At 34.8% G+C, this 16,580-nt stretch overlaps 2 protein-coding genes across 11 annotated transcripts; one reads left to right on the top strand and one right to left on the bottom strand.

The window, feature by feature from the left end:
* Positions 1-1,550: 1,550 nt before the first annotated feature.
* FIP2 (potassium channel tetramerization domain-containing protein / pentapeptide repeat-containing protein) lies at positions 1,551-10,149 on the bottom strand. Of its 10 annotated transcripts, none has more exons than XR_016052052.1 (11): positions 9,859-10,145; positions 8,810-8,919; positions 7,930-8,064; positions 7,268-7,423; positions 6,746-6,887; positions 5,657-5,703; positions 4,795-4,873; positions 3,744-3,802; positions 2,859-2,918; positions 2,602-2,682; positions 1,551-1,922 (listed from the first exon to the last, which is right to left on the bottom strand). XR_016052052.1 is itself a non-coding variant. In XM_006826279.4 (11 exons), the coding sequence occupies exons 1-11, from the start codon at positions 9,899-9,901 to the stop codon at positions 1,869-1,871; spliced, it is 903 nt and encodes a 300-aa protein (XP_006826342.1). In that variant the 5' UTR covers positions 9,902-10,149; the 3' UTR covers positions 1,551-1,868. The 10 variants fall into 10 exon arrangements, 1 of the variants encoding a protein (XP_006826342.1); XR_016052051.1 differs by having other exon boundaries at positions 4,795-4,868; XR_016052048.1 differs by having other exon boundaries at positions 6,804-6,887.
* Positions 10,150-12,640: 2,491 nt separating this feature from the next.
* On the top strand, positions 12,641-15,128 carry LOC18421532 (60S acidic ribosomal protein family). Its single transcript, XM_006826278.4, has 4 exons — positions 12,641-12,753; positions 13,937-14,060; positions 14,577-14,668; positions 14,811-15,128. The coding sequence occupies exons 1-4, from the start codon at positions 12,685-12,687 to the stop codon at positions 14,862-14,864; spliced, it is 339 nt and encodes a 112-aa protein (XP_006826341.1). The 5' UTR covers positions 12,641-12,684; the 3' UTR covers positions 14,865-15,128.
* Positions 15,129-16,580: the final 1,452 nt, after the last annotated feature.

Genomic DNA, 16,580 nt, shown 5'->3' with positions numbered 1-16,580 from the left:
CCAAGGGACTCTGTGAGTTTGATCACTCATGTATTCAAGATAGTGTGAAAAGCAAGGATTGTGAGGGACTTACCCAGTTCCTCAACAAAAGTAGGAACAAATCCGATTTAGAGGGACTCGCCCGAGTCCATCCGATTTAGAGGGACTCGCCCAAGTCCATCAGATTTAGAGGTACTCACCCAAGAGCCATTCACCAGGCCAATCCCGTTTTTTAAACACTGATCTGATCATAACAAAACTACTAAGCAAACAACAAATCACACAGACCCCACTTGAGGGATCATGCTCCTCGACCGCAGCAAGAAGTGCATCCTAAAGGCATACAAGCTACCTAGGTAACTTTTAGCACTAATTTCATCGAGGAATACATCTAATAGGGCATACAAGCCCCTTAGGTAAATCTTAGCACTAATTTCATCCAGGAATACGTCCACTTTATTTTGGCTAGGCTTTTACTTGGCATTCACTTGTTCACTTTATTTTTGGCTAGGCTTTTCCTTCGCATTCACTTCTCTAAAACAAAAATTGTATATAATGAGCGTAGTTTTCAAATGCAAAGATGACAAGCACCTCAAGCCATCATATATAAAATCAAATACAATTTTCTCAAACTTTGAACACAATTAATGGTACATAAATGTCACAAACATCATGAGCCATCAAATATAAAATCAGATAGCTGGGATGAGTAAGATACCTCTTGGCTTTAAGCAAGGGTCAATATTTTTTTTTTTTTTGGTTTTGGGGGGTGGGGGAGGAACAAATGATTTTCTCCAGCTTTGAGCACAATCAATCGTACATAAATGTCCCTCCGATCCCTCCTACTGCCAGAAGCCTCACCTCCCCTTTTGTTCTTATTCTTGGACAGAGTGTCAAAGTGTCAAGCATGAAATCAGATAGCTGGGATCAGTAAGATACCATTTGGCTTTAAGCAAATGCCAATAGATTTATTTATTTTTGGTTTAAGGGCAGGAGGAGAGAATAACTTTCTCATGCTTTGCGCACAATCAATCGTACATAAATGTCCCTCGGATCCTTATGATACTTTTTTGGTTTTGGACAGTCAGTAGATTGGTTGGATTTTTTTTTGTGGGGGGAAGGGGTGGGGGAAGGGGGGGAACAAATTTAACAAGCTTTGGGCACAGTTAATGGTTCATAAATGTCACAAACAACATTAGCCGTCAAAAATGAAATCAGATGGCTGGGATCAGTAAGATACTCTTGAGCATTGAGCACCTTCAATTGTACAAACCAGCGGCCTGATTGTGCATCCAATGGCCAAAGTCACTGTGACCTGTTTCTCACCAAAGGAATTGGTCCTATCATGTACTTTCCCCCTTTCGTCATTTTTAGAAAGCAAATTTGCTTCTTGCTTTCTGAGATCGACTGTCAAGGAAGACACTGTGGAAGGTTTATAGAGATTGATCGTCGAGAAACATGCAACCAGAAGGAGAAACCGTGCACAGTTTATGTAAAACTCTAACTGGATTCATTGGCCTATCTATAATTTTGTTAGGTGTACCAAACACAAAATACAAGGCATAATGCACTTTAAGATCAAATGTGGTGAATAACATTTAATTTGTTCCAGATTTCAAACTCCATAAGTGATTATTGTATCTGTCCCCTTGATTTACAGCACACACGGCTTTTTCTCCGAAGTGATAAGCCCACCCAATAAGAACCCACCCTCGGAATAAATAACAATTAAGCCCAATCCGATCATCAATTCCTTCGATCTTGGGTTAAAGAGTAGACCAACGCTTCTATACGATAATTTGAAGCATTAGCCCAAGAACACCCTGCTCAGGGAATTGCATTGCTCATTGCTTAGATTGACATGAGCGCATGGTACATTTGCAACAGCATCATCTGATAGCACCGAGTAAATTTGCACCACCAAGCTTTGCACCTTCCAAGAGCTGAAAAGATTTTCCAATCACCCGACATGTAGAAACAGTCAATAAGACGCATCGTAGTAGTTGATGTTAATTTCAATTTAAATGGTCGTAAGAAGTGATTTGTTAAAAAAAAGAAGGGGGGGGGGGGGGGGGGGGGGGTTGGAGAAACGAGTTATCCTCTCTGAAATACAAAACAAACCGATAATTTGAATGGGTGTGTGTGAGTGTGAGAAGAAACAGTTTCGCATGCAAAAAAGAAAGAAATACAATTGAGTCAAGAAAAAAGATGAACAGCAACAAAGTATCCACATGCATGCCTTTTTTTTACAAATTAGAATCCTGTCTATTACCCAAAAATCATGAGCACTTTGTCTGGTTTTGGGACAAACTTCAACTGTCCCTCGATTGCCCTCATCCAAACCAGATATCTTACCACCCATCAAAGCTCAAAGACCTGAATAAAAATGGTAACATAAACCCATGCACCCTCATATTGGCCAGATCACCACTTCTCTCATAATTGTTGGGTGCAAAAGGTTTGGGTCATTCTCCATGGTGCATAATTGTAAATATGCATGAGAAGGGGTAAAAGTGTGCTAGTCTATAAGATGGTGATATAGAAAGTAACAGGACTAAATTTGTGAAGACAAAAAGGCTGATTAAATATATTATATCATATATCTCATATCTAGACACTTACAGTATCTCTTAGATCTACTTGCCGTAAATATGCCCTCTGAAGATTAGCCCCCTGTAAGTTCGCACCACTTAGTTTTGCACCCTGAGTCCAAAAGAAAAGGAGTTTAATACGCAGTTATTAGATCCTGATCAGAATTTACTAGTGCATGAATATTTACAAATTCATGGCATTGGAAATGCTTGCAATGAACTTCATCTTTAAGTAAAATACTTGCAATGAACTTGTACTCTTCGCTTTGGAACTGCCAACAAATTTACCTTCAAGTTAGCACCTTCTAAATTTGCCCCTTCCAAATTGGCCTCCGTAAGATCAGCAGTCTGAGAAAAAGAATGAAACATATTCAAGCCATTAATATGTTTGTAACATAATAAAATGATTTGTAACTTCATTCATAATAGGCTTCCATCTAAGATTAAATTAAACAATTTCATTCATGCAAACTTAATTCATGAGTATAGCATTTCCTGAAGATCATGCACAATAAATATAATATTTCTCAAAATAATAGTAACACCTTTAACATAACTTACTATGAGGGAAATATACCTAAGGCTTAAATTCTACCAGGTAATATAACTTCAAATAAGCTTCATTGGAATTGATTTACCATGCGACATTTGACCAAATAAGCATTCCATCTAACCATAAGTGTTTGTTATCATCATCAAAGCCTTTCCCCAACTAATTGAGGTCTGTACAGCTTGCAACTAATCAAACATGAACGATACATAGTGGAACCTTACATCCATTTCTCCCTATAAATTGATAGGTCAATATATATTAAAAACTATTACAGTAGAGAACATTTCAAAACTGCTGGCATGGGTGCTTCAGTCCATTTTTTTTTTTTTTTTGAGAAATAGGGTGCTTCAGTCTATATTCTAGTAAATAACCATGTGACCCAGTGGTGTCATTACTATTTCTTCAGGAAAACACTGAGGTTATCTTACAAATCACGGAACTATCCATATCCAGACATGTTTATAAAGTAAATATCAAAAAAGTGAAATGGCACAGATTTTTTATTACGAGAAGAAATCAAGAAATCACAACTTTAAACCATTAAAAAGTGGAATTGCCAAATTCCAAGTTCTTTAGAGGTAACCAACACAATAAATAAAGTAAATGTGAAGCTGATGAACCTGTAAGTGTGCTGAGCGGAGGTCTGCACCACTGAAGCTACAGTGTATCAGGCAAGCATCTGCATGAACATAAGAAAGCCAGATTTATGTACAAATATTATCACATTGAATATTGCTTCCTTAATACACATGGATGTTAGATTTAAACTCTTGATACCTATGCTCTTCAAACTTTATACATGCTGCATAGTAACATTAAGATATTCAGGAAACCAAGGATTCAAACCCCAAGGAACATAGTAAAGATAACACCATCTCGATTTCAAATGCTACACCTTGATATAAGATGGTAAAAGTATTTATTTCTCACTTGAATCAATAAAACACCAATGTTTTTCTTCTTTGGACCTTGTCTGGTCCTTAAGGATCTTTCTGAAGTATGGCTTCACTAACAAGAAAGTTGGATGTTATCACAAATATGAGACATTTAAAGCCTACAAACTTTAAGGTGTCGAAACTTAATTCACAAATTAAGTTCTACCTTGGAAAATAAAATAATTATTGACTAAATAAACCTGCGCTATAATAGAAACTCAAATATTTCATAATGCTTTTGACTGACAAAATACTAATATCCAATTATTTCCAGTCCATTCCTAAAATCAAGTCATATCCCCTAAATCAAAATTTCCATGTCTTTGCCCAATCCTTGAACCACCATGATCAATAGTTCAAAACTTCAAACTGATGCGTGCCAAAAACATCTCAGCTACCCTGTAATTACAATTCACATGAATGTCTAGTCCTTGGAAACAACTTAGAAATCATGTCACTGCTCCTCAACCTACACCTTTTATCTAGTAAACAAATTAATGTTTTTCCTAAGTCACCAAGCTGATGACTTAATTACCATAAACCTTGAATAGAAAACGTGGATGGAATATATCTTAGGCTTCTGTGACTTCAGGCTTGTATATAGTCATGGGCAGGGAACACTACCAGTATCCAGTATAGATAAGTGGTGGCAAAGGAAGAATCTTTAGCAAGAACAAAATCAAACAATTTTGTCACCAGAAATAACTTTCATCAATAAAGTCTGCTTAAGAACTACCTTGTAGATTTGCACTTTGAAGATTGGCTCCAGCTAATACAGCTCCACCGAGATTGGCACTTATGAATTCACACCTTCCCTAGGCAAATGACAAAAATTAGGAAGCCCACTCAAAGACAAAGGGAGAAAGAGGAGACAATTAGAAAACATGGTATGTCCATCAGAAACAGCAAAGACTACTTTTGGGATTATGATACTCAATGTACACATTGTAAATGAAATCTCAAATGTAGAGTACCATTTGGTCAAGGATGGGCCTCATAGACTCCAAGATTAAAAAGAAAAAATGACGAAAACCGCAGGCCAGGCAATACACAGCCCTAACGTAGCCTAGCCAAGGCTTGGCCCTCGACCTGTAGTAGCGTACATTTTGGGCCAATTTTTGTAGCCCAGGCCAGAGTTTTTCCAGGTCAGGCTGCCCAGCCCATTGCCAGCCCTACTGTCAGGTTAGGCTTGGGTCCAAAAGTATAGACCCTATAGTCAGACACGATTGGGCCTACGTCTAACCCAGACTTTACAGGGTCATGTCAGGTATATAGATAGAGTTTCCAAAACCCCCAAGTACACTTCTTGAATTTTCTATGGTGTGTATTTGTCATAAGGTGACTCATCCTTTCAATTATGTCCAGGTTCACAGAGAATAATAGTATGACTAATCACAAAAGGAAAGGGGAGTAAAAAATAAAACGGTTTCAAAAAGATAGAGGCTAAGTACAAGAAAGATATGAGCAAGTCATAAGATAAAACCAGATTAGCCATTTTAAAATACCATTAATATTTGTAGTAAAATCATGTCATTCAACTTCCATCAGCTAGCACCAAAGAAAATATGATAACATCACTTTTAAGTCCAGCTTCTTACTCACGCAAATTAGCATTATGAAAGTTGGAACCATCAGCCTCTGCATCCTGCACATAACCAAAAAAAAAAATCATTCAGGTTCTAGGCATTTCTTCCTCCAATAGATACCTATTAAGACAATTGGACACATGCTACATGAGTCTACAAAATTGTTGGAACAAACATCCACAACGTAGATGGTCAACCAGTTCCCTTGCAAGTCTCAAAACAAAAGCCTCTGCACTTCCTTAAACAAAGGGGCAACCAATATTATGGTCAATAAACACTCAAACTCAGAATTGGTGCCCAATAACTGACCCAATTTCAAGCAAAGCAGATGGCAATGCCCATGAAATTTTTCAATATTTGGGAAAATTTTGTTGAAATTTGTGTGATTTCTTTTTTTTGAAACTGGTTAACTTAAAATTTGTGTGATTTCAAGCATTTCAATGAAGGTTTAGGCCAAATCCCACCATTTTCCCTTTAGTTTCTTTTTTCAATTTCAGATAAATTCCAGCCAAAATGCAACTTTCAAATGTTAGTGCAAAGTTGGGGAGAAATTAAAACTGGGTAAATAGATAACACAAGAAAAATGAAAAATGAACTCTAGCTTTGTATTTTAGAGCATCGTTGAATGCATACAAATGATAGCATTCCCACCAAAACCACCAAAGTAAAAAAGACCTGAGCAACCAACATGAGAAAAACACTATTTGTTAAGTATATCTCCACTTTCGGAAATTAGCATCTCGCTTTGGCGCATGTAGAAGTAAGGAAAATAAGTCAAAATCTACACTCATACCACCACAAAATAATAATTGGTCAAATTTGCAAAAGAAATAGCCTCGGGGCATTTGCATGAAGTACCGATAATGCTATTTCCAATTCCATCAAAGGTGTCCAATTTTGAGCTTCTTTAGCCTTATGAATGACAAAACGGCCAACAAGTATGAGTTGAAGGAATAGATGAATCCATCCACCAAGTGGCTAAATTGCAAATTACAGCGCCCATATTCTTAATCTGTTATTTAAACAATCACTCTCAATAATAATAATAATAATAATAATAATCATTCTATAAAAAAACTGTTATTTAAACAAAAAAATTACCCGAAATTTAGCAGACTGGAGATTTGCAAGTGAGAAGAACGCTAAACGAAAAATTTACCCGAAATTTAGCGGACTGGAGATTTGCACGTGAGAAGAACGCATCCCGAAGGCACGCAAAACTAAAGTCAACACCCGACAAATCCTGCATAATTCAAACTAGTCAATGCAGCAGCACTTAGAGTTTCATAATTGTTTTAGTTCCTACCTAGCAATATAATAAAACCAATGTTTTGAGAACATCGATTAAACGATTAAACACATTGAACTCAAATTCTTAAATATCCAATAACAATGAGACGATTTTTTTATTTCGAAAAAATAAAAAGAAGTAAATTTCAAGGCTCATCACAATCTCAATTTAATTCACAGACGGTTCCCTGTCATAACTTCTGCAACAATAGGAGAGATGGCAGAACCCCTAACATTTACAGTACCCAACAAATAATAAGATGAGAGTAACCACCAGAGTATAGCACAAATAAATGCGTTGGTAGGCTCATCTACAATTCTCTACATTCTTACCAATTTGGAAAGATCAAGCCCAGAGAGATTGACTCCCCGCAACCTAACCCGCTCAGATTGTATGCATTTGATAACGTCCATGCGTGTCAGTTCAGCCTTTGACTCTTCATCTTCTTTTCTTTTATGTATAAATGAATTAATGCTTTCGATCAACCCCTGGAACAATGGGCAGAAAATTACGAGAACAACAAATGACTAAATTTGTAGCGAGTTTTCTGCAGCACTTTAAAAATGGGTTTGGACTGATTGACCCAATAAGTTCCATTCTCACATTCTTTTCTCTCACTTGGTATTTGGTAACAACAAAAATGGTATCAGAGCATGGTCCTTCTTTTAGGAAAAAAAAATTGACAATAAATTTATGAACATATTTTAGACAAATGCTAATATGTATCAATGGAAGAACAGAAGAATAAAACAATGCATCCCATATTTTATCAGGGAATCCGAAAGAACTGCAAAGCTAAGTATGCTAACGAAAAGTACTTTTCAAATTATCAACTTCATAGCAAACAGCCCAATACAAAACTAGAGCCACGGGTACCAATTCAAATTATGATTAAGATTAGAGACAATATCAATTTGACCGGTACTTAGTTGGATTTATGAAGCTAGAAAGAGAATCTAACTCAAATATTTATGCAACAAGGGAAGCAGCTTACTAGAAGTTGATAGTATTCAGCTTCACGTAGCAGCTCTGGGTACTCTGAATCTTGGAGAATAGGAACTACTCCATCTCTTAACCAATTGAGAATGTGACGAAAATGTTTCCCATCCCTATCAACAAAGACAAACCCCTGCAGAAGATTCAGTATGATCAAAGAATATGGGTAGATCTTTAATTTATCTCTTATATAAGCTAGGAATAAGGATACAGTACATATGCCACTTCCAGAAATATGTGGAGGCATAAATTAGCATCAAAAGTTATAAACTCGTAATCTGATTCACAGAAGAGAAATATGACAGGGTACAGGGAACTAGAAATTGAAACAAGACATAGGGTTTATGAACTTTATCCAGCTAAATTGTAGACAACAATAAATGCCCTGGCTGGATTGATATTACAGCATGAAAATAAAGTTAAAAGAGCAAAAAGGCATCTCAATGTTACGTTAACAATAAGAAACTACATTTAGGCACATGAAGTAGGTTGTATAGATCAAAATTGGGATATAGAAATTCTTCGCGCCCAAAGTAAAACCCCAAATTTTCTTTTCAGACAGGAATTCAGAAGATCTTGAACTAAAACAAAAAAATGCAAGATATCATGACAAAAAGCTTCCATGAAAGATCAACTGACCATTTAAAAGATACTCAAATTCCATCAACTCATATTTGAGTGTGTTTTCAGCCATTTGTTTCAATATGGACTTACAAATATGGAGAATCACGTACATATAATATGTTTAAGAAAGGCACAAGTATCATTTGCATGAAAAATGCGAGAAAGGAAAAAACAAAATAGCCAAAATTCAACGAACAAAGTCAGTTACCCAGTTTTTAAATACTGAGTATTAAACACAAATGAAGCATGGATACCTTTTGATGATCTTTACACACAGAATGACGACCACTAAACATTGCTGCAAGCATCGAATGTGGCTCGCGTTGCGTCAAAGTATCAATGGTTGTCGAAAATTTCTTTCCTCCTAAATAAAGTCAACAAGCTCAATGGTTAAAACTTAAAACGCTATATCTTAACTCGGTAAAATGTGGAAAAAAAAAAACATGACTATTAAAGGTACCATGTGTATGATAGAATAATGTATATATGATAGATGAAATTCAACCATGCTATCATAGTTAAAAAATAACAGGGGTGTTTCAACCATGACTACCATATATCATTTAAAATGGGCCTTAAGAACTAAAAATCACAATGAGATATGCTTAAATAAATTGGGGACAACATACAACTTAGCCATTTCAAACCAATTAAGTAGGCATTTTGATCCTTAAGGATCTCAATCACTGTACAATTTGCTTCTAGAATAGCATTACTGTTTCTAGTTATGTAATCCTTGATATTTAATAAATCCCTAGTTTTAATAAATAATTGCAACAATTATGTGCGAGTGGAATTAACAAACCTTAGAATGACTACAGGAAAAAACGATTCAATTGTAAACTAAGAGATCGTACAACATCAAAAGCAAAATTAGACAATTTGGCACAAGCAACACCACCTAAATTACATCAAAAGTACAATAATTAAATGCAAATAACAAAAAAAAATCAGAGTCTAACCATTGAATATGGCAAACCAATAGTGTTTCTACAAAAGCTGATGTTGATAAATAACTAAATGCATAAATAGTCCTTGAAAGGGAAAGTACGATCATTTATCCCAGCCATTTGCAAGGATTAACCCTAAGTGAGAAAATAAAACAAATTCCGAACAATGGAAAGTGATTGTACATAAAAACAACCATTGACCTATGCATCGTGTACTGTCAAATGTCAATTAAGCGACCAAATCAATACTTATAAGGTGCAATATATGTGGTGATATAGCTCAATTAGTAGGAACCCTAGAGTGAGAAATAATCAAAAATTGAGTAATGGTTATGAAAGGGCATTGAGCTCACCGATATTTAGATGGATGACAGAGGGGAGATCAGAGCTCATCATTGGCTTCTCTGGGTTGCGATGAGCTTAAATTAACTCCATTTCGAGAGAGAGAAGCGGATGTAGAGAACGCAGGTAGGGGGTTATCTTTTAGAGAGAGAATTTGAGAGAGAGAGATAGGCGGCGGGAGGAAACGCAGGTAGGGATCTTTTGAGAGAGAGATAGAGAGAACTGGGTATTAAGTACTTAGGAAGTAAGATAAAAAGGAGAAGCATAGTTTGATGGCATCGCGGCGATGAGAGCCATCACCGTCTAATCAGTGACTCGAATGGTGATAGAGGTAGACTTGACGACTAATCTAATTAACTATCACTAAGTGTCCAATCCGGTGTTCGCATATCAAACCGGAATAGGGACGTGGCCCGGTTTAACTGGTCTAACCGGCAAACTAGCCAATTCAACTGTTCTAACCAAGTAAGTCTGCATAGTGATAGCGTTGAAAAAATAAAATATATATAAAAAAAAATTCTACTAAAATATGAAAACCATATAAAAAACGAAAAAAGTTATATAAAGTTGCAACATTAAAATGTAGAATTACATATGCATCTCAAAAATCCATCTAAAATAGTTGTTTTAATATTGAAAATATCTAATTGATCATCTCAACATTGAAATGTATGAATATGAAAGATAAAAGCTTTTGAGTCCCTGAAATAGTTTATCTTGCAAAACTTTATCTAGACTGTAAATTTTCAAATTTTTCAAATATTTCTATATGTACTTTATTTTAATTATAGTTTAAAATTTTATAATTAGATATGAAAATAGATTTTGAGATAATCTTAATAATTTTTTACACCGAAATTACTTGTTATGATAAAATTCGGAGGCACTCTTATTTTGATTGTTTAAAGTTGCAACCTTATAGAGACCACACCAATAATTATTAAAACAAAACACCTTAAAATGACATTAAAAATTAATTAAAAAATGAATTTTGATGAATCGATGTTTGAATTAAAGTAGGTACCAAAACAAATTTTAATCTTTATCATAATGGAAATAATATTAAAAAATACATTACAAACCGAATTCGTTATTTTTTAGAATATATATATATATATATATATATATATATATATTAAATATCAGCAAATCACCAAAACCTCCCAAAACCGAAACTGCCCAGTTTCGATTCCCATCTAACCGGACGGTTAGCTGTTAGATTGCTCGGCTTTTCCAACAATGATCCAATCACTTTCAAGCTAAAAGATTTTACACTCATGGGAGTATGCTATCCGGTTGCTCTCATGGATAATAATCAACGGAAAATTGTTTCATGCAAGTTGGACCACATTTCTACAATATGCAGTCCAAAGGTATAAAGCATCAATCGATGGATGCAAATGAGTGGTCCATCTAAAAATAAATGTAATCAACTGTCTGAATGTTTTTTTAATATAATTATTATTTATAGTTTTCAATTTATTATTTTTTCATATTCATGATATGTAAAAATTAGGATCAAATTATATTTTAAAAATATATCTATTGCCAAGCCCGCATTTCTACAATATGCGAGCTGGCTGCATAGAAACCGTGTCTAGACTCAATATAGGAGCAATGTACCCCAAAATTTAGGGATGTAGCCGCTATAACCCATATGCATCTTAGTAATATAATAACACAATCATCAAATGACATGTTTGACCCTAATTTTTAAATATACACTTTTTTCATTCTAATGAATACTCATAAAAAATAAAATTTGAAAGTTAGAAAGTTTTTTCTTAGCTCAATTAACATAGGCCATTCATTTTGATAAGATGCTAAGATCTAGGCCTTATAAGGTTTTTTTTTTCCTTTCCAATTTATTTAGATGGCTTTATTATTATTAGATAAAAAGTGTTATAAAATTAATAGATAAATTTGAGTTTGTAAAGGCCTAGATATTGAAATACCAAACGAGTGGTCTAGAATTGTTGTTGGAGGGGATTCATTTTAACTATATCTAAGGTGCAAATTGAATTTTAATTTTTTGAAGATTTATTCTTAGGATGGAAAGATTGTGTGTGCAAAATTTGGGTCAAATTAAATGGCAAAAACATGTTTTTTCTAGAATTGTAGTTTCATTATATTATAATGGCAATAACATGATTTTTCTAGAAGTGTAGTTTTATTATATTATAATCGCACAATGACATGGTATAATTCTAAAAAATTCTCAAATTGATCATCTCGACCTCAATATGTATGAACATGAGAAAAAAAACGATTTCAAGTCTTAAAAGTAGTACATCCTGTAATATATTTATTGAACCGTCAATTTTCAAGATTTAAATTTTATAATTAGACATGAAAATAAATTTTCGGGCATAAAAAATATTTCTAGTATTGAAACAATATTTTTTGACAATATTTGAAGGGGAAATTGTTTCATGAGTCAATGGGACAAGAACCCGCTCACTAACAAAGGTCCATCCTAAAGGTAGATGTTATATAGTGGATTGTTCATAAATAAGTTATGGACGGTTCATACGAAAATACTAAAAAAGTTTACATTTTTTAAATTTAACAATTTATTTTCTTTTCATATTTATGATCATATTGGCTTATGATGAATTTTAAAAAAACAACAAAATCATTTCAAATGAACTTTTGTTGGGGTCTGTATATATACATATGAGTCGGCCGACTCATAGAAACCTCGTCAATTTGAAGGTGCGTCTTACTTTTAGTTGTTTAGGCCTAGGCCTCGGCCTTATACGAACCACACCCTTATATATAGATATATCTTTTAGGGTTTCTGTAAAGGTTACTGGAACATTACGTTTAGAGCTGCAATGGCGACAAGTGAAATTGCTTGTACGTACGCGGTTCTCTTGCTCCATGACGATGGAATTGCAATTACGGTAACAATCTCTGAAAACCCATCTGAGTTTTTCTTCATAATGTGTTCACCTTGCTCTGATCCATACTTTTAGCGTTCGGAACCAATCTCATGATTAATATACCATGATAAGTGTATCCTGATTTAGAGATTCTAAATGATTATAGGGTTTTACTTTAAATGTATCACTCCTAATCATATCTGAAAGCCGCATCTCTATTTTCTCTTCATTATTTGCGCATTTTCTGATTGTTTTGGTTCTAGGTTTTGGAACTAGTTGTATGGTAAATGTTATTTGGTTTAAGCAAATGATTTTTACGGTTTTGCTATAACCTGAGAACAAAGATGTGCTGGTCTAGGTTTGAAAATGATTCAAGATCTTGCAGTAATATCAGATTCTACTGGTTTAAGGCGTACAAATAATTACTGTATCATGTTTTATTGATTTGGGGCTAACAACTAATCTTCATGGCGTACAAATGGTTTTATAGTGTATATCCTTTCTCGATCATGAGTAATCCTTGTATTGATAGTGTGGAAAATAGTAGCAATCTCACCATAAAAATTGATCTATATGTATTGTTGAAATTTGTGTCTGGATTCGATATTGTTTTATCTCTGTGTTTGCATTGTCCACGCCTCTGGGGTGTGCTGATAATTTTTAGGGATGACAAATAGTTTCAATTTAATTTCCAGTCGTCATTGTCTTTGCTTTGCAGAGTCTTAGGGTTTTCTACAAAGACTAGAATGGATTCGTGATGATTAAATGTTTGCTAATGTCTCCTTGCATATGTACATGCTCTTATTGTGAAATACTTCCGTATGAAGGTTTTCAAAATAACATTGACATTGATTTTTGTGGTTTGCAAATAACATAACCTTTGATGAGTCCTCTATTCACTTGTACTCATTGATGGATGGTGATGATTTTCAGAAACCAGTGAGGATTTGTGTGCCTCAAGTCGATTTCCAAGCTGTTTTTAGCTTATACCATTTCTTTTGCTGTTCATGAAAATGATTTGAAAGAACTTTGGTTAGGATTTAATTAAGATTCGAAGAATGTTGAAGAATCAGTACATTTGTTCGTTTCATTTTGACAATCCATTTGGAGTTTCTTGACTGTCTCCATTTTCTTTTAATTTATATAATCATTTGTCCATTGGTTTATGTTTGTTGCATTGCTTTGCTGATCCCTTGTGCGCCAGCCCGAGAAAATTGCCGCTGTGGTGAAGGCGGCGAATATTCAGGTTGATTCATTTTGGCCCGGTCTCTTCTACAAGTTGGTCCAAAAGAGGAACATTGATGATCTCATTGTCAGTGCTGGATCGGGTTAGTAGAAAAAAACTCGAAACAGATCATTACTAAAGCAACAAAACTCCATAGATTTATATTCAAGCTTTATTGTTTTATCAGAACTGTGGAATCAAATGAGGGGTGGTGGTTAGGTGCATCCCTGGGAGCACCTATTCTAGTGTGCCCGCCCTTCTAATCCATCTTGGAGATGGACTGAGATTCAAAACATCGCAGGTCTTATCATCTCAACTACTCTGAGATTTTTTGAGCCTGAAAAAGGGTCCATCTTGTATGCCTGTTTTCTGCCCTGAATCATTTTAATTCTTTGAAGATGATCATATCCACACCATTGAAGCTGTACATTCATGTATTTGATGTGAAAAATGTATTTGCATTGATTTAGGATTTGTTTCCGATCTTAGTGGCCTGGTTTCATGGAAACCAGGGTGTAAGCATGAGTCAATGATATCATGAACTTTTTGATCAAATAAATCTGAGAAAATGTTTTGAAATATTCAAATTTTCACATATTTCTTGTGGTGCATGTTGAAGGTGGCGGTGGTGCTCCTGTAGCAGTTGCTGCTCCTGCACCTGCAGCAGCAGCTGGTGGAGCCGCTGCTGCTCCTGCAGCTGAAGAAAAGAAGGTAATATTTGTTGTGTTTTTAATCTCAGTTATAAATTTTATTACACTCAAACCCAAAATTAAAAAATGAAAAACATTGCTAATGTGGTTACATTGAAAGTTTTGAGATCTATACAAGATTTATTTGTTCATTGTCTTAACAGGAGGAGCCCAAGGAAGAAAGTGATGATGATATGGGTTTCAGCTTATTCGATTAAATTTCGGATTCACAGGTCACTGGTTTTGCTCTGTAGGGAGAAACTCCAATTTTTCTTTTTTGGATTCATTTTGCGGCATGCCATCTAACGCACATTGATAGACTCTGTTGAGTTTGTGGCAAATAGTAACGGTCATTTTCTTGATTTTGGTTGTTTAGAAATTTGTGTTTCATCCTCAAGATTTAGATTTACTAATTTACTTCGAAACAGAATTGATGTTCACCATGTAGGATTTAATTTTGATATTAATTTCAATATTCAGCAGAACTTGATTTTGATATTAAAGAGGGGAGAGGTTTTAAAAAATAGCCATCCAGATTGGAATCACATGATCTGGGGTGAAAATCGTCGGGGTGACCAATTCTTGCCAATTTCGGGAACCAGTCAGAAGTGGCCTTAATTTACCAATTTGGATCGCTGACTTGCCGAACCGAATTGGAAATCCGGATCAGTTATTGGTTTAACGATCCATGCTTTAAAAAATATCCGTAATTTGGTGTGGAAATAGCTTTGCAAGCAATCTTAAGAGTCCCTATTATCGGATGCGCTTTTTAGTTCACTTAAATTATAGAGCAAATAATATTATAGGCATTTTTGGGATGGTCATTTGTTAAATGGGTAGTCATTTGCCCGAAAGTAATTAAGAGCACCACCGTCATTTTTATGCGATTCAATTTTTTTTTCTTTTCCGAAGCCGCCTTCTTTTTTTGACAATTTTTTGGCAATTCAAATACCAGACAAGATGAGAGTTAGTTTTAAAAGTAAAAGAGCTCCGGACAGTGGGAGAGTTAATTGTAGTTGTTTGTTATCGAATATTTGAAATACCCGACAACGTCATAGTAAAAAATCAGGAGCATGGGTCGTCTCTCACTAACTTGCCATTGCCGAGAGAGAAATCGGTTTCATTCTTTTGGTAATCCAGAAGGATGGGAAGTTTTTCTTGAGATTTGTTCGAGAGATCGGGATGCTTCTTTTGTTGCGGTTTATTATCACGGGAATCACTTGTATATCCTGATTCTCATTTCATCCTCTTTGCGGTTTATAGATCACGGGGATCACTGCTACTTCTTGACTGCTAATAATGAAGTTTAGGCATTACACAGCCATTTCCATTCGCTTTTTAATTTTGCTGTAGTGAGATGCCAAAGTTTCTCCTTGGGTAAAGAGGTAACTAATGCTATATTTTTTGTTCAAATGGTTTGTTTGGTATTTCAAATATCAGATAACGAATAACAAAAATTTACTCTCTTCCAATCGAGTTCTTTTACTTTTAGAATTAGCTCTTTTCTAATTGAGTATTTGAAACGTCAGATAGTTTTTTTACTTTTAAAATTAGCTCTCTTATTTGACATTTAAATTGCCGGCTCTTCGAGAAGGGGGTGGTACTTGTAATTTCAGCCAAATGATTGCCCATTTGATAATTGACCACTCTCAAAAGTATCCGTATGTATTTTGCTTTAAATTATAAACTAATAAATTTGTTACTTGGATTTCTTATGTTTCCTACTCCCTGTCAAAATTCAAAAAATAAAAAGTAAAAAAACTAAAAATAAAAAATCCTGAGGTTAAATAGAGACTCCAATTTTTAGACAATAAGATCTTCTCCAGAACATGTGAAATTTAAGAATAATTGCATAGTGCCATTAACACCAAAAATGATTTTATGTAATTTTCTAGAAAAGGCCCAATGTCTTCAAATAGGAATTTAATGTTTTC

Source organism: Amborella trichopoda, chromosome 3 (assembly GCF_054954075.1).
Source record: "Amborella trichopoda isolate Santa Cruz 75 chromosome 3, AtrichopodaSantaCruz75HAP2 v2.0, whole genome shotgun sequence".
In the NCBI taxonomy this organism is placed as follows: domain Eukaryota; kingdom Viridiplantae; phylum Streptophyta; class Magnoliopsida; order Amborellales; family Amborellaceae; genus Amborella; species Amborella trichopoda.
This window is presented reverse-complemented; position numbering and strand designations above follow the sequence as displayed.